The sequence below is a fragment of the Oncorhynchus kisutch genome, linkage group LG22 (genome assembly GCF_002021735.2).
Source record: "Oncorhynchus kisutch isolate 150728-3 linkage group LG22, Okis_V2, whole genome shotgun sequence".
In the NCBI taxonomy this organism is placed as follows: Eukaryota; Metazoa; Chordata; class Actinopteri; order Salmoniformes; family Salmonidae; genus Oncorhynchus; species Oncorhynchus kisutch.
The window spans coordinates 40718007-40744350 of record NC_034195.2 but is presented as its reverse complement, the minus strand read 5'-3'; the positions used below and the strand labels follow the sequence as shown (position 1 = coordinate 40744350).

General features: G+C 40.9%; 3 protein-coding genes across 6 annotated transcripts; 1 reads left to right on the top strand and 2 right to left on the bottom strand.

The window, feature by feature from the left end:
* tigara (TP53 induced glycolysis regulatory phosphatase a) lies at positions 1 to 5251 on the top strand. Of its 4 annotated transcripts, none has more exons than XM_020456219.2 (6): positions 1 to 139; positions 1101 to 1138; positions 1524 to 1645; positions 1813 to 1890; positions 2075 to 2185; positions 2769 to 5251. In XM_020456219.2, the coding sequence occupies exons 1-6, from the start codon at positions 108 to 110 to the stop codon at positions 3135 to 3137; spliced, it is 750 nt and encodes a 249-aa protein (XP_020311808.1). In that variant the 5' UTR covers positions 1 to 107; the 3' UTR covers positions 3138 to 5251. The 4 variants fall into 4 exon arrangements, with proteins under 4 accessions (XP_020311808.1, XP_020311809.1, XP_020311810.1 ...); XM_020456220.2 differs by having other exon boundaries at positions 17 to 139; positions 1088 to 1138; XM_020456221.2 differs by having other exon boundaries at positions 37 to 139; positions 1084 to 1138.
* Positions 5252 to 6562: 1311 nt separating this feature from the next.
* Positions 6563 to 14830, bottom strand: LOC109867799 (fibroblast growth factor 23). Its single transcript, XM_020457097.2, has 3 exons — positions 14205 to 14830; positions 10209 to 10312; positions 6563 to 10047 (listed from the first exon to the last, which is right to left on the bottom strand). Exons 1-3 carry the CDS (start codon positions 14410 to 14412, stop codon positions 9670 to 9672), a joined length of 690 nt encoding a protein of 229 aa, XP_020312686.1. The 5' UTR covers positions 14413 to 14830; the 3' UTR covers positions 6563 to 9669.
* A 443-nt stretch (positions 14831 to 15273) lies between these two features.
* Positions 15274 to 25176, bottom strand: LOC109867267 (fibroblast growth factor 6-like). The gene is made up of 3 exons (XM_020456324.2): positions 24421 to 25176; positions 23815 to 23918; positions 15274 to 19091 (listed from the first exon to the last, which is right to left on the bottom strand). The coding sequence occupies exons 1-3, from the start codon at positions 24728 to 24730 to the stop codon at positions 18915 to 18917; spliced, it is 591 nt and encodes a 196-aa protein (XP_020311913.1). The 5' UTR covers positions 24731 to 25176; the 3' UTR covers positions 15274 to 18914.
* Positions 25177 to 26344: the final 1168 nt, after the last annotated feature.

Sequence of the window (26344 nt, the reverse complement as noted above, 5' to 3'; positions counted from 1 at the left end):
ATACACAGACGTGCTCGTGCTGTGTTTTGCGGGTGACAGGAAGAAAGTTCATATTGAAGAATTGCGATTTAAGGTTCATCAACTACCTCAAATTTAAAAGGATAACAATGCTTACCTTTGGCATAACGATAGTTCGACAGTAAGTGGGCATTATTCAGAAGATACTAGCGGTCGATTCATTACTATTCAGTGTATGTGTGTTTCCATTTGCAATGCAACTGTAGACTGTAGCCCGATACTGTTGCTACATACAGTGAATGGTTATTGACAAGGTGCACGTCAAAAACGGATAAATGCTTATTATAGTACAATTTAGAATTTGAATGGCTTGCATGCTATCGGTGCATGGCCACCGCACAGACGCATTACGCTGAGCTGGTGTCGCATTACTCCAGTCTCCAGCGGCTGGAGTGAGCGTCAAGAAAAAGGTCAGACTGAGTGCGAATGTTTAGCCTTGCTTCTCATGAAATGTCAAGGAGTTACAGCAGTCCTGTTCAAGTCGATCACTGCTTCAATAGTAATACAGTTTGATTAAAGAGAAATACCCTACTACTAACTAAACCATCCATTTAGATCTATTTCTCATTAGATGGGGCTGTCTATTCTGTTATTATTGTCTTATTACATGCTTATAGATAGTTCTATATTGAATTGTATTCTATGTTATTATTGTCTTATTACATGCGTATAGATAGAATACAATTCAATACCGAACTATCTATAAGCATGTAATAAGACAATAATAACATAGTTCGGTATTGAATTGTATTCTATGTTATTATTGTCTTATTACATGCTTATAGATAGAATACAATTCAATACCGAACTATCTATAAGCATGTAATAAGACAATAATAACATAGTTCGGTATTGAATTGTATTCTATGTTATTATTGTCTTATTACATGCTTATAGATAGTTCGGTATTGAATTGTATTCTATGTTATTATTATCTTATTACATGCTTATAGATAGTTCGGTATTGAATTGTATTCTATGTTATTATTGTCTTATTACATGCTTATAGAAAGTTCGGTATTGAATTGTATTCTATGTTATTATTGTCTTATTACATGCTTATAGATAGTTTTTTCCCCCAGTGGTGAAACAGAATGGAATAAAAAAGGCCTCCTACAAGGTATGATTTACTGTAAAAGCACATCTGTGTCTTTGTTTTGATACTGTTTTGGATACATTAAAGCAGTGGTTTCCAACCTTTTTCGGTTACTGTACCACCAACTCAATTTTGCTCTCCCCGGAGTACCCCTGAAATACCCCCCCCCCTCGTGCATTTTACCAGTAAGCCTATGGTCTCATGAGCCTTCTCAAGTAACACCTGTGGTCCTAATACCCCTGGTTGGGAACCACTGCATTAGAAAGACTCTTGGATGAAATGTGTCAAAATGCACAAAGTTATAGCTTTGGAACAGATCATCCCAATAGATTTCCTAGATTTCATGTTTCAATGGAATATCACTGGCCTAAAGTATCACGCCAATCCTGGGAATTTCCAAATCCCCCAGGCCAGGCGATAGACTCGTCTCTATCAGACATAGGGATGCAGCAGGCAGAGGCTGCAGGAAAATATCTCAAAGACGTCAAGTTCACCAACGTGTTTGTCAGTGACATGGCCCGTGCCCGTCAGGTGAGTGGTGATGATGATCACAGACCCCTTAGCATCTTTTAGAATATAATTGGACCCCATTATTATGTGTTGGGATGGCCCGCGGATTAGATTTGATTGTGTAGGTAGAAGTTTATGAAAAAAATCTCTCCTGTATGTGAATGATTGTTTTGTCTGTTTTGTTACAGACTTGCGAAGCTATTGTAAAACACAACAGTAGTTGCTCTGGCCTAGAAATTGTCACCGATCCATCACTTAAAGAGAGGGTGAGTACCCTTTCCCTGGGCTAAAGGCTGTCAATATCTTATTTCCATAGATGCGGTTTTCATTCTCAGTGTGTGTGTGTGTTTGTTTGCGCGTGAGGGTGTGTGTGTTATACATGACCTTGTTCTATGACCTTGTGTGTTTTTGTACTCAAGGCCATACAGTAAAGAGCCTGTTATTTCTCAGAGTTTTGGGAGTGCCGAGGGGGGCTTGGTGGTGGACATGAAGAACATGGCTACAGCGGCTGGTCAATCGTGGCTGGACTTCACTCCTCCAGGGGGAGAGACTATAGAACAGGTGAGTCACTCTGGGGGACCCTGAGGGCATTGCTCTCTCTTTCTCTCTCTCTGAAATACTACTGATGGGAGACCAGATGCAATACATTTTAGCAACACTAGATGGCACCTTTGGCATGCTTTACACAGGGTAATCCATCTTTGACTCTGAAGATGTCCAATACATGTTTTGCATAACAGGTCCCTTCATCAAATGAATTTGATTGAGGTTTGTCTGCTTGATGCTTTTGAAGTGGGGATCAAAGTACATAGGCCTTTGGTACCACACAATGACCGTTTGAAAAGTCGCTACTTCAGTTGGAGAAACTAATTTAAAGTGTGGGGGAATGTTCCATTGAGACCAAGAACGTACATTGACTTGCCAATTAGGACTCAGCTTGCAGGTCACACGTTCAGTGTCAGTGTGATCCAACAGCTAGTTTATGTGACAGAATGGCCCCCGGGCCCAGTAACACTCTAGCCACACAGGACAAGCTGTTGGCCCCTCCATCAGGATGGTGTCAACCAGTCTGTTGTGTGGGTGGGGGAAGGGAAGGGGAAGGATGAGTCTGTGTTGTGAATAAGAGTGCTTTGTTCTGTATTAGATGAAGATGCGGATCAAAGAGTTTCTGGAGCACCTGTTCCAGCGCATGGTGGCTGACCACTGCAGACCAGGACAGAGGGAGACAGGGATGCCAGAGGGGGCTCTTGCAGGCAAGCCAGATGATGGGACCAGAGATGTTCCTGCCCATGCCCTGGTGGTCAGCCATGGGGCCCTAATACGTGTGGCCATGCGCTACCTTGTGGATGAGCTAAAGTGTCCTTTACCCCAGGGGTTGGACATGTCCCATGTGATCGCTCTCTGTCCCAACACGGGCATTTGTCGGTTTATCTTCACTGTGACAAAAGGGGATGCGGGCGTCACTCTCTCAGCCATCCGCTGTGTCTTCATCAACAGGTGCGAGCACATCTAAGAGGATGGGTAGAGTGGAGGGGGTTGAAGAAAATAATCTCCTGGTTCACACTATAGGGCCGACTAGAACCGTATTGTGCTGTTTAGGATATTTTCTTTTCACATTGTCCTTTCTAGCATGGTTCCAGCAACTATGGTAGATAGGCAAAGTGGTACTGGGCTGGCTTGACTCGCCTTGGCCTCTTGAGTGTGAATCGGGCTGACTAAGATATACACAGACTCCATATAGGAATCTGGTTGAGTTATTTAAAATTATTTTAAGGCATACACTACCGGTCTAAAGTTTCATAACACCTACAAATTCAAGAGTTTTTCTTTCTTTTTGTTGTCTTTTTTTAAACTATTTTCTACATTGTAGAATAATAGTGAAGACATCAAAACTGTAAAATAACACATATGGAATCATGTAGTAACCAAAAAAGTGTTAAACATTTTCTATTTGAGATTCTTCAAATAGCCACCCTTTGCCTTGATGACAGCTTTGCACACGTTTGGCATTCTCCCAACCAGCTTCATGAGGTAGTCACCCGGAGTGCATTTCAATTAACAGGTGTGCCTTCTTAAAAGTTCATTAGTGGAATTTCTTTCCTTCTTAATGCGTTTGAGCCTATCAGTTGTGTTGTGACAAGGTAGGGGTGGTATACAGAAGATAGCCCTATTTAGTAAAAGACCAAGTCCATATTATGGCAAGAACAGCTCAAATAAGCAAAGAGAAATGACAGTCCATCATTACTTTAAGACATGAAGGTCAGTCAATACGGAAAATTTCACGAACTTTGAACGTTTCTTCAAGTGCAGTCGCAAAAACCATGAAGCGCTATGATGAAACTGGCTCTCATGAGGACCATCACTGGAATGGAAGACCCAGAGTTACCTCTGCTGCAGAGGATAGGTTCATTAGAGTTACCAGCCTCAGAAAATGTAGCCCAAATAAAGGCTTCAAAGAGTTCAAGTAACAGACACATCTCAACATCAACTGTTCAGAGGAGACTGTGTGACTCAGGCCTTCATGATCAAATTGCCGCAAAGAAACCACAACTAAAGGACACCAATAATAAGAAGAGACTTGCTTGGGCCAAGAAACACGAGCAATGGACATTATACCCGTGGAAATTTGTCCAAATTGGAGATTTTGGACTGGTAGTGTATATGTATTTGTCTGCTAGTATTTTAATGTACATTATGCAACACAATGAAGATTGTTTATTTTCTCAATCATATTTTGAAGCTCTCCTATTCCATCTCATCACTGTGCCGTGCATAACCAGCTGACTTGTTAAAAACCTACAGCACTGTCTTTGAAATTCAAATTTCATATTCATTGAGACCATCTAAATGTTCTCTATGTTACCGGTAGTTTGATTTGGTGAGTGAAATGTGGACGTTTAACTTATTCTACAAATGTTCAAATAAACAAAAATGCTGATAAATAAAGAACAGACTTTTAAAAACAGACTTGTTTATCCAGGCACAATGCCTTTTCGTATTACTTAAACTTTTGGCTGGTTTAATGTATTTCTTTATACATCTTATAACATCACATCTCCTTCTTGCAACTACTCATATCTGTTGTTGTCATGAAAAACAGAACTTCATGCTCATGAAAGGCTATTTGTGATTGACCAGTTTTACCTCTTGGAATCCAACCACAATGTTAATGAATGAATGCTGGGTAACACTTTATATTAAGTTGTCTAAACCTATGTAGTAATACTGTAATTATACCAGTAATACATAGTAGTCAGGAGAGTAGGATAATTGCATTTTAATTGCCTTTACAAAAGAGGGAGATGGACCATTCTTCCTTCCACTGGCGTAATAACTAAAACCACTCAACCCCATTACTATGCTATTAGAAAACAACAATGTTGTGAAGGTAGTAATTACAGCATTACTACTAATGTAAAGTGTTACCTAGAGCTGCATTGAAAGCAGTATGAACAAGGTGTGATTATGAACCTAGTGTGAAACAATTCTTTCAAATGCTATGTACATTAGTAATATGTCAGAATTAGTCATATTTAGATCTGTTTCCGTTTACCCTAAACAAAAATATAAATGTAAAGTTTTGGTACCATGTTTCATGAACTGAAATAAAAGATCCCAGAAATGTTCCATATGCACAAAAAGCATATTTATGTCAAATTTGTTTACATCCCTGTTAGTGAGCATTTCTCCTTTGCCATGATAATCCATCCACCTAACAGGTGTGGCATATCAAGAAGCTAATTAAATGCCACGATCATTACACAGGTGCACCTTGTGGTGGGGACAATAAAAGGCCACTCTAAAATGTGCAGTTTTGTCACAGATGTCTCAAGCTTTGAGGGAGCGTGCAATTGGCATGCTGACTGCAGGAATATCCACCAGAGCTGTTGCCAGATAATTTAATGTTAATTTCTCTACCATAAGCTGCCTCCAACGTTATTTTAGAGAATTTGGCAGTCCATCCAATAGGTTTCACAACCGCAGACCACGTGTAACCATGCCAGCCCAGGTCCTCCACATCTGGTTTCGTCATCTGCGGGGAACTTCTGAGATCAGCCACCCGGACTGCTGATGAAACTGTGGGTTTGCACAACTAAAGAATTTCAGAAACCATCTCAGGGAAGCTCATCTGCTCACCAGGGTCTTGACCTGGCTGAAGTTAGGTGTCGTAACCGACTTCAGTGTACAAATTCTCACCTTCGATGGCCACTGGCATGCTGGAGAAGTGTGCTCTTCATGGATGAATCCCGGTTCAACTGTACCAGGCAGATAGCGTGTATGGCGTCGTGTGGGCTAGTGGTTTGCTGATGTCAATGTTGTGAACAGAGTGCCCCATGGTGGCGGTGGGGTTATGGTATGGGCAGGAATAAGCTACTGAAAGCAAACACAATTGCATTTTATCGATGGCAATTTGAATGCACAGAGATACAGTGACGAGATCGAGGCCCATTGTCGTGCCATTCATCCGCTGCCAGCACCTCATGTTTCAACACAAGCATTTCGCTACACCCGCAATATCATCTGCTAAACATGTGTATGTGACAAATAAAATGTGATTTAATTATGCAGCAACTTCACACAACCATTGAAGAGGATGAGACAACATTCTACAGGCCACAATCAACAGCCTGATCAACTCTATGTGAAGGAGTTGTCACGCTACATGAGGCAAATGGTGGTCACACTAGATACTGACTGGTTTTCTGATCCACACCACCACCTTTTTTAAAGGTATCTGTGACCAGATGCACATTTGTATTCACAATCATGTGAAATCCATAGATTAGGGCCTAATTTATTTATTTCAATTGACCGATTTACTTTTTGAACCGTAACTCAGTAAAATCTTTGAAAATGTTGCATGTTGTTTATATTTTTGTTCAGTGTATATATTTTATAAGACAATAAGCATCCATACAAAATATTACACATTATAAATAACAATATGTGAATATATTTGAATAAATACATATTATATTGTGATGGCTCATTGCTTTTTCCTAATGGTGTCCAGCACCAGCTAACATTTGGAATGGTTTCAAATGACAGTGAAACACAACCTTGATATACACTACATGACCAAAGGTATGTGGACACCTGCTCGTCAAACATCTCATTCCAAAATCATGGGCATTAATATAGAGTTGGTCCCCCCTTTGCTGCTATAACAGCCTCCACTCTTTTGGGAAGGCTTTCCACTAGATGTTGGATCATTGCTGTGGGAACTTGTTTCCATTCAGCCACAAGGGCATTAGTGAGGTCGGGCACTGATGTGGGGCAATTAGGCCTGGCTCGCAGTCGGCGTTCCAATTCAGCCCAAAGGTGTTTGATAGGGTTGAGGTCGGGGCACTGTGCAGGCCAGTCAAGTTTTTCCATACTGATCTCGACAAACCATTTCTGTATGGACCTCGCCTTGTATACAGGGGCATTGTCATGCAGAAAACAGGAAAGGGCCTTCCCCACACTGTTAACACAAAGTTGGAAGCACAGAATTGTCTAGAATGTCATTGTATGGGCTCCCGAATGACGCAGCGGTCTACGGCACTGCATCTCAATGCTAGAGGCGACACTACAGACCCTGTTTCGATTCTAGGCTGTAACACAACCGGCTGTGATTAGGAGCCCCATAGGACGGCGCACATTTTGCCCAAGTTCTTAACGAACTTGCCTAGTTAAATAAAGGATAAATAAATAAAAATACAAAATGCTGTAGTGTTAAGATTTCCCTTTACTGGAACTAAGGGACCTAGCCCGAACCGTGAAAAACCATCCCAGACCATTATTCCTCCTACACCAAACATTACAGTTGGCACTATGCATTGGGGCAAGTAGCATTCTCCTGGCATCTGCCAAAGCCAGATTAGTTTGTCGGACTGCCAGATGGTGAAGTGTGATTCATCACTCCAGAGATGCGTTTCCACTGCTCCAGAGTCCAATGACGGCGAGCTTTACACCACTCCAACTGACACTTGGCATGGTGAACTTAGGCTTGTATGCAGCTGCTCAGCCATAGAAACCCATTTCATGAATCTCCCGATGAACAGTTATTGTGCTGACGTTGCTTCCAGAGGCAGTTTGTAACTCGGTAGTGAGTGTTGTAACCGAGGACATGCAATTTTTATTCACTACACATTTCAGCGGTCCTGTTCTGTGAGCTTGTGGGGCCTACCACTTCGCGGCTCAGCATTGTTGCTCCTAGATGTTTCCACTTCACAATAGCAGCACATACAGTTGCCCGGGGAAGCTCCAGCAGGGCAGAAATGTGATGAACTGACTTGTTAGGAAGGTGTCATCCTATGACAGTGCCACGTTGAAAGTCACTGAGCTCTTCAGTAAGGCCATTCTACTGCAAATGTTTGTCTATGGAGATTGCATGGCTGTGTGCTAGATTTTATACACATGCCAGCAACGGGTGTGGCTGAAATAGCCGAACCCACTAATTTGAAGGGGTGTCCACTTACTTTTTTATATATAGTGTATTTACCATATTTAAACATTGTGAACATCCACCACAACCTATAGATTGACAAAATATAGTAATACCATAACACATCCATTGAAAAATGGTCTTCAATTAATAGAAGTTACAATGCATTAATGCAATGTTGTATCAATTAATATTTACTTTTCAATTACAATAATTCATACAGAAATGTTGGTCCATTTTGACATACATAGCAAAATCTCATGCAAACAAATTATTGCAACATCAGGCTCAATGCCAAACCAGTTTAAAAATGGTACTTTTTAAAAGGAGTTAAAAGGACAACATGACATTGGTTCAACCCAGGCGTTACCCAAAAAGGACAAATTATGTTTAATGTTGCCAAACAGGCCCCTCATCAACTGCTACTCAAACGTCTCTCTGTATGAATTGATATACGATTCTAAGTAATGTAGAAAAGGAAATGGGTGACCTGCCTCAACTTTCTATACGCTGTTATAAAAACAAGAAGTGCCCATTTCATAATGAGCCTGCATATTTTCAGGATGATTTGATTGGCTTTCTCTGTGTCAAGGATGAAAGTCCAAACTGTTTGAAAGTGTTTTGCAATGTAAATATTTAAAAAGTGCAGGGGCAGACTGGCCATCAGGCATTTCGTGAAAAATTCCAGATGGGCCCGGGTTGATTGTTTACCTCGTGGGCCTGCCTAACTTTTTTTTTGTGCAAAATTAACATCATCAGGCTAAGAATGGGGGCCACAAGGGGGAGAGAAAAAAATTGGTCGCTGTCTGGGCCTTGAGGAAAGAAATGGGCCGGTGTGTTACAAATGCCAGGGCCGATTTCTGGTCCCAGTGAAAAAGTGCATCACACCCTTGCATAACCAAAGGGTCGGCTTCTCACTGCACTATACACATGGTCTCATCCACCCATTCTCATCTACTAATTAATGACCTTAAGAAGCACTACCTCAGCATATAAGCATGTAAGACTGTTTCTCATGATGCTCACTGATCAGCTTTCTAATTCACCTCCTTGTTTCAATCTAACGTGCTCCTTCTCAAGTTGTATTGTGACCCCTCCATCCAGACTACGATTGCAAAACCACAAACTCATGAGGATTGAGGCACTGGTGCATGGCATTACTGTATATCCCCTAATGTTATCTAGCAAAAAGTTTCAACATTTTCCAGACAAGCTTCAAATTCAAAGCTCATTTCTCTGGTCTTACGAGTCAAGCCATTGGCCAATGCTTCACTCTTTCTCTGCATTTTCCATTTTTAAAATATATTTAAGCTATTTTCTGACTTTATTGAACAGTTAGAGCAGGACTAGGCAACCTTGGTTCGGGAGTGACGCAAGGACTTGTTTTTGATATAACCAACTTGGAAGACCAGGTGTGTTGAATTTAGTCAATCAGCTCATTTGGTCTGGTGTGATGCCTAGTTGGGGCAAAATCCTGCAAGCACTCCAGAAACAAGGTTGCCTACCCCTAAGATAAAGAGAGAGGATGATAGTAGGGAAGATAGTAGGGAAAGAGAGAGGGCAGTAGGTTGGATTCAAACCTATGACAACACCGTAGACGTGTGCCGGAGGCATCTGCTTAGACCGCTAGACCACCCTGGGCCACTTTGTCTGCCTTTTGCACAGCCATTTTGGTAGGACTGCCTGGGCTATTGGAATGTAACACCCGCAAAGGGTCGTCACAAGAAGTGATGGTCTCCTTGGAAATGGCGCCAGCTCGTTCTTGGTCCTGTTGCATAGCCAGGTCCTGATCCTCCATGGAGTCTGCATCTGGGTTCTCCTGTTGGCTCCTCTTCCGTCTGTAAACCATGTGTCTCTTTAACAAGTCATACCCTTTCACAGGGATCTCAGCCCCTTCCAGTAGGAGCAACAGTCCATTGCTGGATGAATAGAACACGTCAACATGGTTCTCCATCCGCCTGTGCTGGAAAAGGCACTCCTTCCTGCTGAACATCATCTGGTAGGGAGTGACAACAGAAACACAACTTGAATTTCACATGAATAGGTTAAGTGATTCTACGGAAATTAATTACACAATGAATGTGAAGTGATTTGGGAGAGCAGATTTGACTGTTCCCAGAGTGGCCATCCATGGATGACTTGCCATGCAATACCTACAGAACTGAACCACTTTTCCTCGTCGTCGACACATAAGAAACGTTTACTTTTCAAGTCCAATATTGACACAAAGTCACTTGTTTCTGTTCTTATTGGGAGGACAACTATGGAAAAATAAAAAAACATGTCACAATTTCATACTGTACATAGAGACAGACAATGGATTCCTTTTGGTAAATGATTAAACAATCCTAAATAAGGCACTTTGTTGAATTAGTTAATTTTGACATTATCTGTACAGTTGCTTTAGTTTGAGTGTGAAAACTTGAATGAAATATGTGTGTGAAATTAACTATAAAATAAAGCATACCCAGCTAGCACATAACGTTCTGAGAACCATATGTTTCTTAGAGCTTGGTGAGAGAGTGGCTGTCCTATGGTTATTTTGCATACAACATTCCCACAACTTTCTGAGAATGGTGCAGGATAGTAAAGGCCGGGATGATACCAGTATCATAATATTTATTATTCCATGGCAAAAATGAAAACGCAGAGCAACACTCTTTGGTCCTTTAAAAACCTGCTGTATGTAAAATACTGTGTGCGAATGGCTTGAAAATATAAAAATAAATGTGCCTCTGGATGACAACATAATGTTTTTTTCCAACATTAGGGCAGTTTTCCTAAATAAGTTAAAGCCGCTTCCTGTTTTGTTTCCTTGACGCGATAGTAATGAGTGTCACAATACTGGTATCAACCCCTACAGGATAGTTGCTTCCCCTTGGAACATTCTCAACACACACACACTTGGAATATTCTAACAGTTCAGAAACAACATTCTTCTGTGGGAATTTCAGAACTTAAGGATAAAGTTTCCTACAGGTTTCCTAATGGTTCTATTTAAAATCATGTCCTCAAATTGTTCCGAGAAGGTCAAGAAAACTTTCCATAAAAACCGCAAGCAAACTTTAGTAACGTTCAGAGAGACCGTTCTAAGATTGTTATTGAAAAACATACATTCCGTGCTCAGCATCAACACAACTCTCTATCCTCTATCTTAAGTGTGTTGGCCACGCCCACTAAATTGGCAACACCTGATCTTAATGAGTGCTTGTTTCCTTTGAAATAGGGTCTGTTTGAATAGACTAAAAATAACAGCTTTATATTGGTAAGAAAACACGACATGTTAGCTCCATCCTGGTGGCGTAGTGGACTAATTCCATGGATATTGAACAGAAGATTATAGGTTAGAATCTCACAGCTGCCTTGTCACATTTTTTTTTATGTGTTTGCATGATTAATGCCTAAGGAAAGGAATTTCCATTGTCCTATCTTGTGCTTTTTTTAAAAACCCAAAATAAGCTAGCAGTGTTATTAAAGTCTTATTGAAACATTTAGTACATTTTTAAAAGTTATTAAGAAAACTCCTAATAACCTATAATTTCCGTTCTCAGAGCGTTAATAAAACCTCCCAGGAAAAGATTTAAGGAACCAGAGTAAAACGTTCTCAGAACCTTCCTGCAACTTAAAAATAAACGTTCCCAGAACAGTCAATTTTTACTTCTGCTCTCAGAATGTTTTTAAAAATGTGTTTTACCGGTCAGAAAACATATGGCTTTGTTCCTGTGAAACAAACAGAGCTGCCCGAAAACATGTGGCGAGACAGCATTTGCCTTTTCAATCTGGTGGGGCACCACTTTCAAAGCAGCAGCACCGAACAAGTTTACCATATTCATTAGTTCACGCCATAGAAAAACGTAGAAAATGTTTTGCAATGGAAAAGAAAGCAGGCGTTTCTTATTGGACAAGTTGACATAGTACCTCCCCCAATTAAAGCCTGTTTTCCTTGGTTTGTCAAGTGTCCCTGAGATTTCACGTGGTAACCCCCACACTCGCGGCAACAGGTGGGTTCAGTCACAGTGGTCTCCTAGCTACAGCGTCTCATCAACCATGTCTCCCGACAACTACATTTGATTTCACCAGCACTTGATTTCTTTCTTCGCTCCTCTCCTGGGCTTTCACTAGATAATACTGTCAAAGTCAAAGTTGTCTATATTGTAAAAATGTATGAAAACAAAAATGTGCTTCTTGGTCTTCATTTAAGGTTAGGCACAAGGTTAGCAGTGTGGTTAGGTTTAAAATCTGATTTTAAGATGAGACATTTTTGAAATAGGCGGGGTTTATAACCTTCTGGCTGTGTTAACTGATGACTGTCCCTCTCCTGCCTGCCTCATGAACGAACACAAATGTTCATGGAAATCAAGGTATGTGTTAATAAAAGCAGTTTAGTCATCCTCCAAAACTAGCTAGAATGATCCAATCTATAACTAGCTAACAAAAACTAGTAGCTTTAGTAGCCTAGCTAGATATCTGCCCTTAAGGAAGGAAGTTAACCCCCAACAACAACTGCTCCCCGGGCGGTGGAGAAGGTGGAAAGTTTTAAGTTCCTCGGCGTACACATCACAGACAAACTGAAATGGTCCACTCACACAGCCAGTGTGGTGAAGAAGGCGCAACAGCGCCTCTTCAACCTCAGGAGGCTTAAGAAATTTGTCTTGTCCCCCAAAACCCTGACAAACTTTTACAGATGCACAATCAAGAACATCCTGTCGGGCTGTATCACAGCCTGGTACAGCAACTGCACCGCCTTCAACCGCAAGGCTCTCCCGAGGGTGGTGCGGTCTGCACACCGCATCACCGGGGGCAAACTACCTGCCCTCCATGACACCTACACCACCCGATGTCACAGGAAGGCCAAAAAGATAATCAAGGACATCAACCACCCGGGCCACTGCCTGTTCACACCACTACCATCCAGAAGGTGAGGTCAGTACAGGTGGATCAAAGCTGGGACCGAGAGACTGAAAAACAGCTTCTATCTCAAGGCCATCAGACTGCTAAACAGCAATCACTAACTCAGAGAGGCTGCTGCCTACACTGAGACCCAATCACTGGCCACTTTAATAAATTGATCACTAGTCACTTTATACAATGCACTCTAAATAATGCCACTTTAATCATGTTTACATATCTTACATTACCATATCACATGTATATACTATGACGTTCTGCCATCACTCATCCAAATACTTACATGTACATATTCTCATTCACCCCTTTAGATGCATGTATTAGGTAGTTGTTGGGGAATTGTTAGATAACTTGTGAGATATTACTGCACTGTTGGAACTAGAAGCACAAGCATTTCGCTACACTCGCATTAACATTTGTAGGTGAGAAATAACATTTGATTTGACATGGACGTCGATTAAGGCAGGCTTCCCGCCCCTCTCTGATTCAGGGGGGGGTTAGGTTAAATGCAGAAGACACATTTCGGTGGAATGCATTCAGCTAGCTAAATGTGTATGGCACAGTCCCATAGTCAAAGCACAGATGAATTGGGAAGATACATCATCTATAATAATAATATTTTGACATAAAACTATTGGTCCTATTCGTAGGTTACCTGACTTGGGCCCAGTTTCCCAAAAGCATTTAAAGGCTACGTTCATCATTAGAACCGTCGTAGGAGCATCCTTAGATCTCTGAGCTGTTTCCTAAAACCAACGTTACAAAAGTTGCTCTTGAAAAACACTCGTTTTTTAATGACCGCCCTCAGACTACTCGAACAGCTAAGTACATTGTGAATGCCTTTTTGCTTTTCTGCGTCTCTTTATACACAAGATCTCAGTTAAACACAAAATCAAGATGTTTGTCTTTATGTGATTGCCGATTAACTTTAGAATGAATGTGACAGTGACTACTTTAGCGAACATGCTCTCTGCGTGGTGTTTTGGGAAACGCATGCAAGTAGGAAATATGCATTGTTGAAACCTAGGCTTACTAATGTTTTATCACTATCGGGAAACCGGGCCCAGTTCATGAGATCAGGAAAAACTCCAGGCACCTGAAAAGACACGCAATACTTTTGTCACACCACTTTAGAACCTGTGGTGCCACATCTGAACCAAAAATGTACATTCCCACAACTTCCAAGGAACCAAATGTGCTAGCTGGGTAGTTTTAAAATAGTTCATTAAAGAAAAATACACTTACCGAGAGAGTTTGTGAAGATGGCTTTCTTTACATGTCCATTCAAATTCACCTTCCATAAATAATGTCCTGTATCGACAGACTCGGAGCGCGCGAGGATTCCTTTGATTGTCCTGTGCGGCGGCGACAGGTCTAGGTGTACAGGGAAACAATTGACCGGAATGGATTGTTGTAGAGCGGCCAGCCAGATCACGACGAGAGCCGGTTGCATGTTGGGGAAATGTTTCGGTTCACACGGTAATCCTGAGGTGCTCAAGGTGCAGTGTTAAACACAATTGACGGGAACAGAGGCCACAGATTCAATTTGAAGACTGACAGCTCTGTCGAGACTTTTTGGGCTGACCGGATGTGAAATTGAGTTTCATAACACGGCTAACAATACATTATGCTCGCTCTAACCTATACAAAAAACAGGTGTCAAGCTCAACAGAATATTGTATGTTCGGGAAATTATGTATGTATTATATAATCGTGTAGCCTACATTTCCAGGGAATTTCACCACCGCCGCTCAATTTAAAGGTTAAAGGTAACTGGCCCATATGCCATTCCTGCTCTCTGATAACCGCCTTCACGGTGGTTTGGGTGAACCATATTCTTCCCAAAACGTGGCCATATTTATTTTAGCCAGAAGGGGGAGCCCTAGCTTCACATATATCAAAGGAATTTGAGTGTGTTGAGAATTGCAGTATAGTCCTTGAAATAGTTACATTTATTTATCAACTGCCACAAAGAAACATGTAAACCGCTGGCATATTTTGTCTTGAGTACTGTATTACCTACCTACTTCTCAATATAAAATACTCAGGTTGGCCTTGACCAAATCAACACATAGGAGGTTGGGTAGCCTAGTGGTTAAGAGCGTTGGACTAGTAACCGAAAGGTTGCAAGTTCAAATCGCCGAGCTGACAAGGTACAAATCTGTTGTTCCGCCCCTGAACAGGCAGTTAACCCACTGTTCTTAGGCTGTCATTGAAAATAAGTATTTGTTCTTAACTGACTTGCCTAGTAAAATAAAAAAGTTCATTCATTCTAAATCCAGTTCACAATTGACATACACCACAGGCATATAACAACAACCCATATAAAACATGTTTTATTATTCATTCAGGAATACAGTTGACTGCTGTGCACAGCACATACGTACAAAAATAAAAGGAAAACCATTTTTAGTATATTAGCATTCTTACTAGTCATCATATTTTTTAAGAAACAAATGATTGGAGAAGTCTGTTATTTCAAACTAATTTACAATCATTTCAATAAATCGGAACTAAGGCAGAAGGTGAGGTATATGTTAAAAAAGAGGAGGGGGATTCAGAAGGAAGCACACTCCCCTCAGTGCAGGAATAGAAAACTGAGAGAACTCAAACTTAGGCTGCCGACACACAGGGACACACACTGAATCGCTACCACCACTCCCTTATCCACTACCACCCATAGCACCTTTTCACAAGTTGGAGAGCCTGCAACGCACCGTATTGTAAGTTACTGTAGGCTTGAACACCATTTGAGTATCTAACACTCTTTAAGCAGCTTTAATACATTTGGTACAAAGACCTATGGTTAGGACTAACAGGTGGACACTGAACTAGGTGCCAGTCATGACATGAGAAGCCATTGTGACAGAGGCACAATTCTCACACTTCCAAATATCTATTTCAGTTCACGTATTTGCATGTTGTCATGATAGTGTCCTGTTGCCCATATGAAAAAAAAAGAATGATAAGGATGTTGTTATCAAAACAAATATTATTCACCTTCATGAACATTCACATTTCATGTCTTATTATGATGACATTGTGGGGAGAAGAAAGGATGGAAGATAAGATGTTACACCATCCAAATTCAATAAACCATGAATCCTGCTATGTTATCATCCCAGACGAACACATGCAAGACAGTGGAAAAGCTTGTTTCCATTCATTCCTCAATTACTGATCATCATCCTGAATAGGTAGGTGGTGGTGAAGACATTTTTCAGTTCCATTGTGACAATGAAAGTGGGCTTGATCTGGTGCTAGCTGTAGAGATGATTCTACTTGGCAGACTGAGCAACACTTTTAACTTGCATAACTATTACAGTAGCTATATCTCCTGGGAGCACCATTGTTCAAGCAACAGCACTACTAGTTATCCATATAAAATCGTGTTTTGTCTCATAACGGTTCAAATCCAAAACAGCCTTTGTGTTACATATTTTCATTGTCTGCCATCCTCCTTGATGGAAACAGCGCCTAGCTAGCACATCAATACAATTTCAGCTTGGTGAATTGATCTGATTGGAACTTTGCTTTCTCTTTGGCTGTGGCAAATATGGAGTATGATGACTGTTGACAATGAAATTAAACACTAGCCACTTTAATGATATCTCCTTATCTTGCATTACTCATCTCATATGTGTAAACTGTACTCTATACTATGCCACTGTATCTTAGTCCAATGCCTCACTGACATATATGTATATATATTCTTAATCCACTCCTTATTTAGATTTACGTGTATGTTGTGAAACTGTTAAATATTACTTGTTAGATATTACTGCACTGTCGGAACTAGAAGCACAAGCATTTCGCTACACCCACAATAACATCTGCTAAACACGTGTATGTGACTAATACAATTTGATTTGATTTGACACCGATGCTTCCTGTGTTCCATCACAACCAGACACTGCATCAAGCCTCAGCCTGTCTCTTCTTACTACTGTAAGTACTTGTGTGTGAGTAAGTACCATCTCAAATCCATTTTACAGTGGGCTACCAACGCTGTGTTGGAAGTAGAATTTAACAGGCGTAAAGTTAAAGTTTGGTAAAAGAGGTCAAAGGTGACCTTTCCTGTGTATTTTACTCAGACACACCAAACATACTTATAGCATTGTAATAGCCAAAGGTAAATCTTTAAATCAGATTATGCCACTCCATTCCCAATAAATCCATGCTCATTGGCGACCAGTCAAAGAGATACAGAATCAAACCACTTACAACTAAAAATCACCTTATGTCATTCATGCAAGGTTTTCATTGAGCTACACACCATTCATAAATAAATCAAGGAATAACGGAGCGAACGTAGGGCAAAGAGGCGTCAAAGGGGCAAAGTGATACTGGTGAACCTGAATACCATGTGCTTAGACACAGTGAAAGAGGTCTATGACTCTGACCTTGTACTAAAATGGCTTTGGGTGGGAGAGGAAGGATACTTCTGGAATCTCAAGACTGTTGTTGAACAAAGGGTTTTACAGTGTCAACTGGCCAAGGGGTGTCTGCTCAGGTACAGTATTCGAGGAGGAGAGCAAGCAAGCATTGACTTCAAACATCACTACTGTAAGCCTTTGGTGAATTGCTTTGAGGCATTGCTTCTGTTTTTCTTCCACACAAGATCTGACAACTTAATAACCAGTTTAAACAATAAAAGAGAGAAACAGGTACATATGAGTACAATCCTTATTATTATCTAAATATCAGATATTAGACATAATAGCCAGATTGTGATACCTGAAATGTTGTTAGCACATCTTAATTGCGTGAAATAATGATCCCTTCTCAAAAAATGTAATAGGAATATTTACATATTTCCCTAATTAATGTAGCAGACCCTCATTTACAGAGTGAATGTGAAAACAAGCACTATTTATGCAGCTCAACATTTACTGCAGAAATGGAGATACTGTAAAAGTGCTAACTTTTTTTTCAAACCGGCAGATAAGTTAAGGTTTCAACCCTCATCAGTTTAAAAAACAAATCAAACTGTTTGATCGATCAATACAGCAGTCTCCCAGTTAGTCCAGACCAGACACACACACATTTCAATCTGGTCTAAACATCCAGCCATTTCACACTCAGCCTCATAAAAACCTCTAGCCTCATAAAAAACAGGATTGTCAAAGTTCTCCTAGCATGGTGGGTCTCCAGTTCTAGCTTCCCACATCAATGGCTGTGAGCTCCTGAGGGGCCCGGCCTGTCCAACACAGTCTCAATTACTTAACTGATCTAAATTTGGAAAGAAAATAAACTGAAGATACTTTTGGCCCTCTAGGAATTGGGCTAAAGCCCCCCGGAGTCACTGAGGGAGTGATGACTTGCGTGTCATCCCTATTTCTGACTGAGGGGAGCGTTTCTCACATGCATGGGAAGGAGCCACAAGTAGGAATCAAAGGCAACCACCCCCTCATCACAAAGCAAGGAAACAAATATTTGGTGAGTGCTCTAGTTGCCCTTACTAGACAATGATATAATGTTGACACAGATGATGGAACATTTTTAGTTCTTGATGGATAATGACAAAAGTTCAAAGTAAACAGGCATTCTTCTCAGTAGAAATATCATGCACACATTATTTCATTTGGGAAATGGTGCTTTGAGGTAATAAAAAAGTATCCATTTCACTTCTAGATGCTGAGATGAGCTGTCATCTACTGACAGGGCAAGGTCTCCACCATTTATGTATGGCAAGCACCAATTCAAAGTGAAGGGGACAGATGAAGCTTCTCCACCCCTTATATAATACTGATAAAATAATAAGCAGCAATTAATGGCATATCCGTAAGTTCTAATACAAAGTAAGCTACCGAAATATACATATAAAGACTGAATAAATACTATCATATAGTGGTATTTCTTTCTTTTTCAGTCCATTTGTATTGGTGTATACAGTATAATGTTACCTGGACAACAATCCACATGTGCAAATAAGTGAGTTATTGCCAGTTTTGCTCATATTCGGGGGAGGAAGTGTGTCACAGTCATGGCAGTGGTGGCCTTTTTGCCTCTCTTCAGACGGCCATGCTTGCTGAGAGCAATGTAGGAGCCTCTGTAAACAGAAGACTCATAGGCGTTGTAGTTGTTTGGAAGCATGCTCTCTCTGAACTTGCACTCATCATGGAAGACTGTCTGAAAATAACAAAGGAGAAAAGGTCAAAGAAAAAGTATGGCCAAGTTAAGTTTCAGTTACCAGTTTTATACAGTTGTACAAGTTGCACTGAAAAATACATGCCATGCATACATTTCATCCTCACCCAGAATTAGTTCACATGTATAGTAGGGGAGCCATGCACTAACATATTGTAGCAAATTTGGGGTTGATGGAAGAACCTGTAAACCTTTGTCTCTGAAGACTAGCACATATCTTGCTCCATCCAAAATTCATAATAAACTAAATTGTTTATCATGTATGTTCTTGAGGGGATATCTAACCAAAATTGCAGCATGTTCTCTTTTTTATTGAAAACTACAATAAAAAATTGAAATTGACTGATATAATCCTGAAATATCAGACTCACTCAATATCAACAACAAAAAATGCACTGTGCATGTTGCTGTTTTGGAGGGGTTTACACATGCTATTGGGAGCATGCTAACAGGGACCTTACCTACCACTCCCATAGTTTGTGCTGATCAAGACAATACTAAGCTGCAGCTAACTGAACAAAAACAAATGTTGGTTTACTAACTCCTATAGACTACAGGTCTATAGACTTATTTATGTGTAGTAATAAGTAAACGTGAACTAGCCTTTTAAAACATCAATGAATGTGTATCACACACAGGTAGCACTGCTGTACAACTTATTTCTCACCCATATGGGGTAATTAATTAGCCTATTAACCAATGAATTATTAGTGCAATAATTAAAGAAATGATCTAGTACTTTTGTATACTTTTTAGCCAGTAGTTCTGAATGTATCACTCACGAACCAAAAGTGGTCCATGAAAATTGCGTACTACGTCACACATGTGCACCATGTAATTGCGCTTTCTCTCTCTACTGTGTCCTCTGGGCCGTGCAACCTCATTGGATAACGCTGGGCAGTCCTCTTGCTAGCTGTCAATCAAATGCTTGAGGGGCTGAAGCTCATTGGTTAAAACTCGAATTGCTAGGGGGCTGGCCTACATTGCATGAAATGTAGGGAAAATGGCACAACACAGCTTCAAGAAAACAGCTCCTTTCAAACTAGGGATTTCGTGGCTAATTGAGGTAAGGCAGTAATTCTGATCATAGATTATGCATGCATGAACTACACATTGACACATCCAGCCCAAAGCGAGAGGTTTAAAAAATACTTTATTAGTTACCAAAATACCAGAGTATGTCTTAAATGTAAACGTGTTGTTAATTGCATGCACTATGTAACTGTATCCTTTTGGTGATGCTCATTGATGCGCAATTGGAAAGCTGCATAGACCTTCTTTTGCTCACCTTGCAAGTTGTTCATTGTGAATCGTATTTGTCTATCCTAATAAACATTTCACAAATAATATTTTTCAGAGTATTATTTTTCTGACAATTTCTGCAATAATAAGTTGTGAAAAGATGCATGTGCTGGGACTATCGACAAGACGGGGAGCTGATGAAGTCCGTCAGATACCCTAATACAGTGGTCTCCAACCTTCAAGAGCTAATTAAAGAAATTATAGCTTTCAAATAGGCACATTCTTTCCTTCTCTCTGCAACTCTTTCTGGGTCCTTGGGGTACAAGAGAAAGTAGTGCATTGTTTTCTGTCAATATACCTGGAAGAATAATAGTTAATCAACAACTCTAAGGGGGCCCTATAAAATCTGTATTTTTCTTTCTCCAATTCTGTTTTATATTTTCCCAAATGATATTTTCTCAGTTTTCTTTTTCCTGGTTTTCAATGTTTTTTGTTTTTAACTCTCAAATGTACAATTGTTCATACAGAACCAACAACGTTCTGAGTCCATGTTAATGCTAAAATCACATCAGAAGACAATTTTGGGGGGGTCTAGAAGAAAACGAACACATTTGGATTCGAGTGTAATTCCCCTTTAATTGCGCATCTGGCCCCTTTAATTACGCATCTAGCAAGCGAGGAATGTGTCATCTAACGAGCCGGTCTAGCATGGTTATGTACTGCTGCTGCTCATTTAATTGCAAAGTTTGCAAATAACACATAATAGATACAAATACTTACTCATGATATACTTCTACCAGATAATTCTACTTTGCAGTTAACATTTAATTGAGAAGGTTTTGGGGAAAGTATTTCTGTCAAAATCACGTCAACTGGCTACACACGGAGTGATAGACAAACGCGCGCACCACAGACAGGCGGGGGCAATATTGCTGGAAATTAATTGGCAGATATTGTGTTAGGTTTGGCCAATAGTGGCTAACCTGGGGTGGGATAATGTCAATGTTGCGTTGATTAGATAGTAGGCTAGCTGGGAGCTTGCTGTGTCTGATACTTGTGAGAACACGTGGAAATTGCATGTATACTGAACAAAAATATAAACGCAACATGGAAAGTCTTTGTTCCATGTTTCATGAGCTGAAATAAAAGATCTCAGACATTTTTCATACACATAAAAATCGTATTCCTCTCAAATGTTGCGCACTAATTTGTTTACATCCCTGTTAGTGAGCATTTCTTCTTTGCCTAGATAATCCATCCACCTGACAGGTGTGGCATGTCAAGAAGCTGATTAAATAGCAAGCTCATTACACAGGTGTACCTTGTGCTGGGAACAATAAAAGACCACTCAGTTTTGTCACATAACACAATGCCACAGATGTCTCAAGTTTTGAGAGAGCGTGCAATTGGCATGCTGACTGCAGGAATGTCCACCAGAGCTGTTGCCAGAGAACTGAGTGTTAATTTCTCTACCATTAGCCGCCTCCAACATCATTTTAGAAAATTTGGTAGTATATCCAACAGGTCTCCAACCGCAGACCACATGCAACCATGCCAGCCCTGGACCTCCACACCTGGTTTATTCATCTGTAGGATCGTCTGAGACCAGCCATCTGACAGCTGATGAAACTGTGGGTTTGCACAACCAAAGAATTTCTGCACAAACTGTCAGAAACCATCTCTGGGAAGCTAATCTGGGTGCTTATTGTCCTGACTGCAGTTCGGCGTCATAACCGGTTAGGTTATGGTATGGGCAGGGAGAAGCTACTGGACAACGAACACAATTGCATTTTATCAATGGCAATTTGAATGCACAGAGATACCACGACAATACTCTGAGGACATTGTCGTGCCATTCATCCGCCGCCATCACCTCATGTTTCAGCATGATAATGTAGCAAGTATCTCTACACAATTCCTGGAAGCTGAAAAAGTCCCAGTTCTCCCATGGCCTGCATACTCACAAGACATGTCACCCATTGAGCACTTTGGGATGCTCTGGATCGACATGTACGACATCGTGTTCCAGTTCCAGGAAAATATCCAGCAACTTCGCACAGCCATTGAAGAGGAGCTGGACAACATTCCGCAGGCCATAATCCACAGCCTGATCAACTCTATGCGAAGGCAATGTGTTGCGCTGCATGAGGCAAATGGTGGTCACACCATATATTGAATAGTTTTCTGATTCACACCCCTACCTTTCTGTCACCTACAGAGGCATATCTGTATTCCCAGTCATGTGAAATCCATAGATTATGGCCTAATGAATTTATTTCAATTGACTGATTTCCTTAAATGAACTGTAAATCTTTGAAATTCTAGCATATATTTTTGTTGAGTGTAGTTTCAGAATTGTTTGGTGAGCTACTCACAGGTGGGCAGTGAGCTACTGGTAGCTCTTGATCGACCTGTTGGAGACTAACTCAAGCCTAACTCAAAACTATTTGTTCAACATCCATAGTCAGAGGATGCACTTCACTCAAGCCCCATTTATACCTGGTTCTAATTTGCATGTTTTGTCCTGATCTTGTCCACATTCTGATTTTGCCCACATTTGTAGACAGGTGTAGACAATCAAAAGACACATTGTGATCTGATTGTGGTCAGATCATCCTGCCCACATCCGGAGGTAGTCAGTCACACATTGTGTCTGGATATCTTACAAGTGTAGACAGATCTGGACAGAGAAACCATTTAAAATCCTAATTATTTTGCCCTCTAAAATCATTGACAGGAGGCACCATTAACTGATTACATCAATATGTGTCTTATAATAAAGAAATATTATTTTGAAATAATAGCTGTGAAATCATTTGCATAAGTGAAGGGACCAGCAAATCTGGTCACAATGCAGACACAGTGGACAGATAAGACACATTTTAATATAATGTGTACACACATTTCTGGAAATGTGGGCACAATCAGAATGTATATAAGATCAGAACAAAGGTCCCATATTAGCACCAGGTATAAACGGGGCTTCAGTGATAGGCATAACCTACAAATGTAACCTAATATGTAAATAATATTCATATTTAATGGACGAATTTCATATGGTCCCAAGTCACGATGGCAGGTTATGGAGTGTCGGGGGGGGCTTTCCCTCGCACGCAGGGCCATATTACAGAGCGTGACAAAATGATGCGTCTGTTAACCTCATCATTATTGCCCAAGGCAAGTCGACCATGAACAGGCCCCTAGATCATTTGCTGCCTACAATTAAATACGAACGCATAATAAGGGTAAACATATATATAATGAACCATCAAAAATACCATTACCAATAGCATTCCACTAGCATATGTCTTATCACATAATTCACAGCACATGTTAAGGTAGGCACACCCAATATCTTTAAATTACATGCAAATAAAACCCGATCAGTCAAAATAGCAAATGCCACGCGGAACCATTCAAACAGATATTGCAGGACAATAAATGTAATACTGAGCATACCTACCGTTCCGTATAACCTTCCTCGGCCATTCATTGCGACAAACAGCTCACTTCTCACACCATACAAGCTAACCACTCCTCGCTCTACCGTTGAGATCTCTAATAGACCTAATTGAACAAAATACCAAATATTAGATATTGGAAAAACACATCCGATCAGATTGGCACAAAATATGTTTCGAAATGGTTGTAGGCTAGGCTATAGCTAGGATGTGCTCTACGTCTGTGGGTGTAACCTTGCAGGTTGCTACGCATGATGCTGAGTCTTTGTTCTATATACATTCCCACATAAAATGTTCGATATTTGCTCAGTTTAGGCTATCGTGTAATAATTGCCCTTTTGAACGTGTGCGGGGTCGGTGACTGTTCGTTTCTGGGCCGCTGTAGGAGCCAGTGTAAAAATAAGTTGTTGTCTAAATACGTCCATACATTCATGTCATGTTTGAGCTTAGGGAGATATTTAGCACTGGTGGATAGTGTTTTTAATAGATGTGTCTTTGCTCTAGAAGTCATCCAATGTTCCCTTCGCGTCTTATGACACATCATGCAAAATATGGGCTATAGGCTCTGTTAGATGCATAATTGCATTACATCTGTGGAAGCAACTCACTGTACTGGTTTTCATTATGTACACCATTTATCCTGCCGTCTGGGAGGACCTGGAGGTGAAACCCGATGCCCACGTTGCAGTAGAGCCTCCGCACTCTTTTGATACCTAGCAAATAGTCACTCTCCCAGTTCAGGTCCGATCTCTCCCCCGAGATGCCCAGAATGGAGCGGGAGAAGAGGGTCTCCCATCTTTTCTCCAATAAAGTTGCATTTGTCCTGCTTGGAATAGGATATGATGACACAATCCCGACTAGGTACCCCAAGAGAACAATCGCAGTCAACGTCCAGTGCGTGCTGGCCTCGTAGGACATACTGATGAGGAGCCTTTGCGCAATGGCCTTCCGGTTTACCTTCGGGGCACGTGGTCAAAATTAATGGCCCTAAAAATACCACTCTTCTTGTTTTTCTTCCTTCGGCATGCTGGCAGTGGATTATTTTTGGAACGCAAGTCTGAACTCTGGGTATGAAACGAGAGCCCCGGTGCAGAGGGGTAGAAATAGGAGAGTGCGCGGCAGAGCTTGAGGTGGTGGCGGTGATGATTACCATGTTTTGCAGCTCCGCGCCTCACTCTGTAGGCAACGCAGGCCGTGGAGAAAACCACTCACCAAAACTCTGTTTCACCTTGCCAGGCTATCGCATATCTAGATGACGTCATGCTGACTTCACCGCTGCCCCGTCGAACAATACAAGGGCCGAGGATGGAGAGAGTGAAGTTGCGAGCAAGCAAGAAAAGAGTCGCTGAACTGCAGCGCCTTGTCTGTGGAGAGTTCAACGGAACACTGTCACAGCGCCCGTGAAACCAAGGAAGGGAGAGACCTCATTGGGTGGCGTTAAGCAACTGCGGGACATGGTGGACACTTTGGCAGCTCCCAAATTGGGTCGGTGGTCATATGTCTGACAGGCTGCTTCCTTATTTAGAAGGAAGGTGTAAAAACAGTCCACTTGTCACCGGAGAGCAATGGCACCCTTGCAGGCCACATCCTATGCTGCTTGTTTATTAAGGCTAGGCCTAGTGCGCAATTCGGTTACCCCGAAACGTCTCTCATAGCCTATTCCTTCCCCTTGCCTGAAACATAAAAGAATATCATATTTTATTTGTAATGCCACCACGGAGCATGCCTATACGTCAATTGATTATATACAGTTGCGCGCTTCCACCGGACCCCTTAACACATGTCATCCATTTGGTTGGAAATTCCGATGGAAGGCGCTATTTCCAAAGGTTTTAATAACTGTGCTTCATACGCAACCACCATTAACCATAGTTCAAATCATTTTCACAAACTGTACAAAGTTGTTCTTAGTGACATACAACATCTCAGACAAGCACTTTACAATGCAGTACGTTTATTTGTATACAAATATATTTGGTGACTGCACATTGATACCCAATCTGGATTTATAATAACAATGATTCGATTTCTATGAAGGCTGAAAATACCAAGGACAACACATTCGGAGCATCAGTGAAAACTGAGGACATAATAGCAGATTCATAATCATACAGTCATCGGCAAATAGACCCAATGTGAAGATCCTTGGCACTTGCTATCATGAAGCACAACTAACCGAAACACTGGGCATTTGGACAAATAAAGGACCAAAACATTTGCTAACTTGTTGAAATTCAATGGTTACTTATGTCTATGAAATATCAACAAAAAACTAAATATGGGGGGAACTCAAAACAGAGGAACAATCGTTTTAATTGACCCAGATGCAACCGTATTGACTACTTCCTATTTACAAATAAATAATGATACACGATGCGTTTACCATATTCTGCACAGGCATTAGTCATCATCAGGAAATGCACATTCAGCAAAGTTGCTCTTTTAAAACCAGAACTAATACAGGATATGGTCAGGAGGAATGAATATATATATATATATATATTTAACTTTAAAGCAAACAAAACCATATTT

Excerpts from the sequence above, each read along its gene's own strand:
- tigara (XM_020456219.2), top strand. The coding sequence starts at position 108 with ATGCTTACCTTTGGCATAACGATAGTTCGACA. Across the intron at positions 140-1,100 it reads GGCATAACGATAGTTCGACA|TGGTGAAACAGAATGGAATA; the intron begins GTAAGTGGGCAT and ends TTTTTCCCCCAG. Across the intron at positions 1,139-1,523 it reads TAAAAAAGGCCTCCTACAAG|GCCAGGCGATAGACTCGTCT; the intron begins GTATGATTTACT and ends CAAATCCCCCAG.
- LOC109867799 (XM_020457097.2), bottom strand. The coding sequence starts at position 14,412 with ATGCAACCGGCTCTCGTCGTGATCTGGCTGGCCGCTCTACAACAATCC. Across the intron at positions 10,313-14,204 it reads CATCTTCACAAACTCTCTCG|TTGTCCTCCCAATAAGAACA; the intron begins GTAAGTGTATTT and ends ATTTTTCCATAG. Across the intron at positions 10,048-10,208 it reads AGGAAAAGTGGTTCAGTTCT|ATGATGTTCAGCAGGAAGGA; the intron begins GTAGGTATTGCA and ends ACTCCCTACCAG.
- LOC109867267 (XM_020456324.2), bottom strand. The coding sequence starts at position 24,730 with ATGTCCTACGAGGCCAGCACGCACTGGACGTTGACTGCGATTGTTCTC. Across the intron at positions 23,919-24,420 it reads ACATAATGAAAACCAGTACA|GTCTATTAGAGATCTCAACG; the intron begins GTGAGTTGCTTC and ends TTGTTCAATTAG. Across the intron at positions 19,092-23,814 it reads GAGGAAGGTTATACGGAACG|ACAGTCTTCCATGATGAGTG; the intron begins GTAGGTATGCTC and ends TGTTATTTTCAG.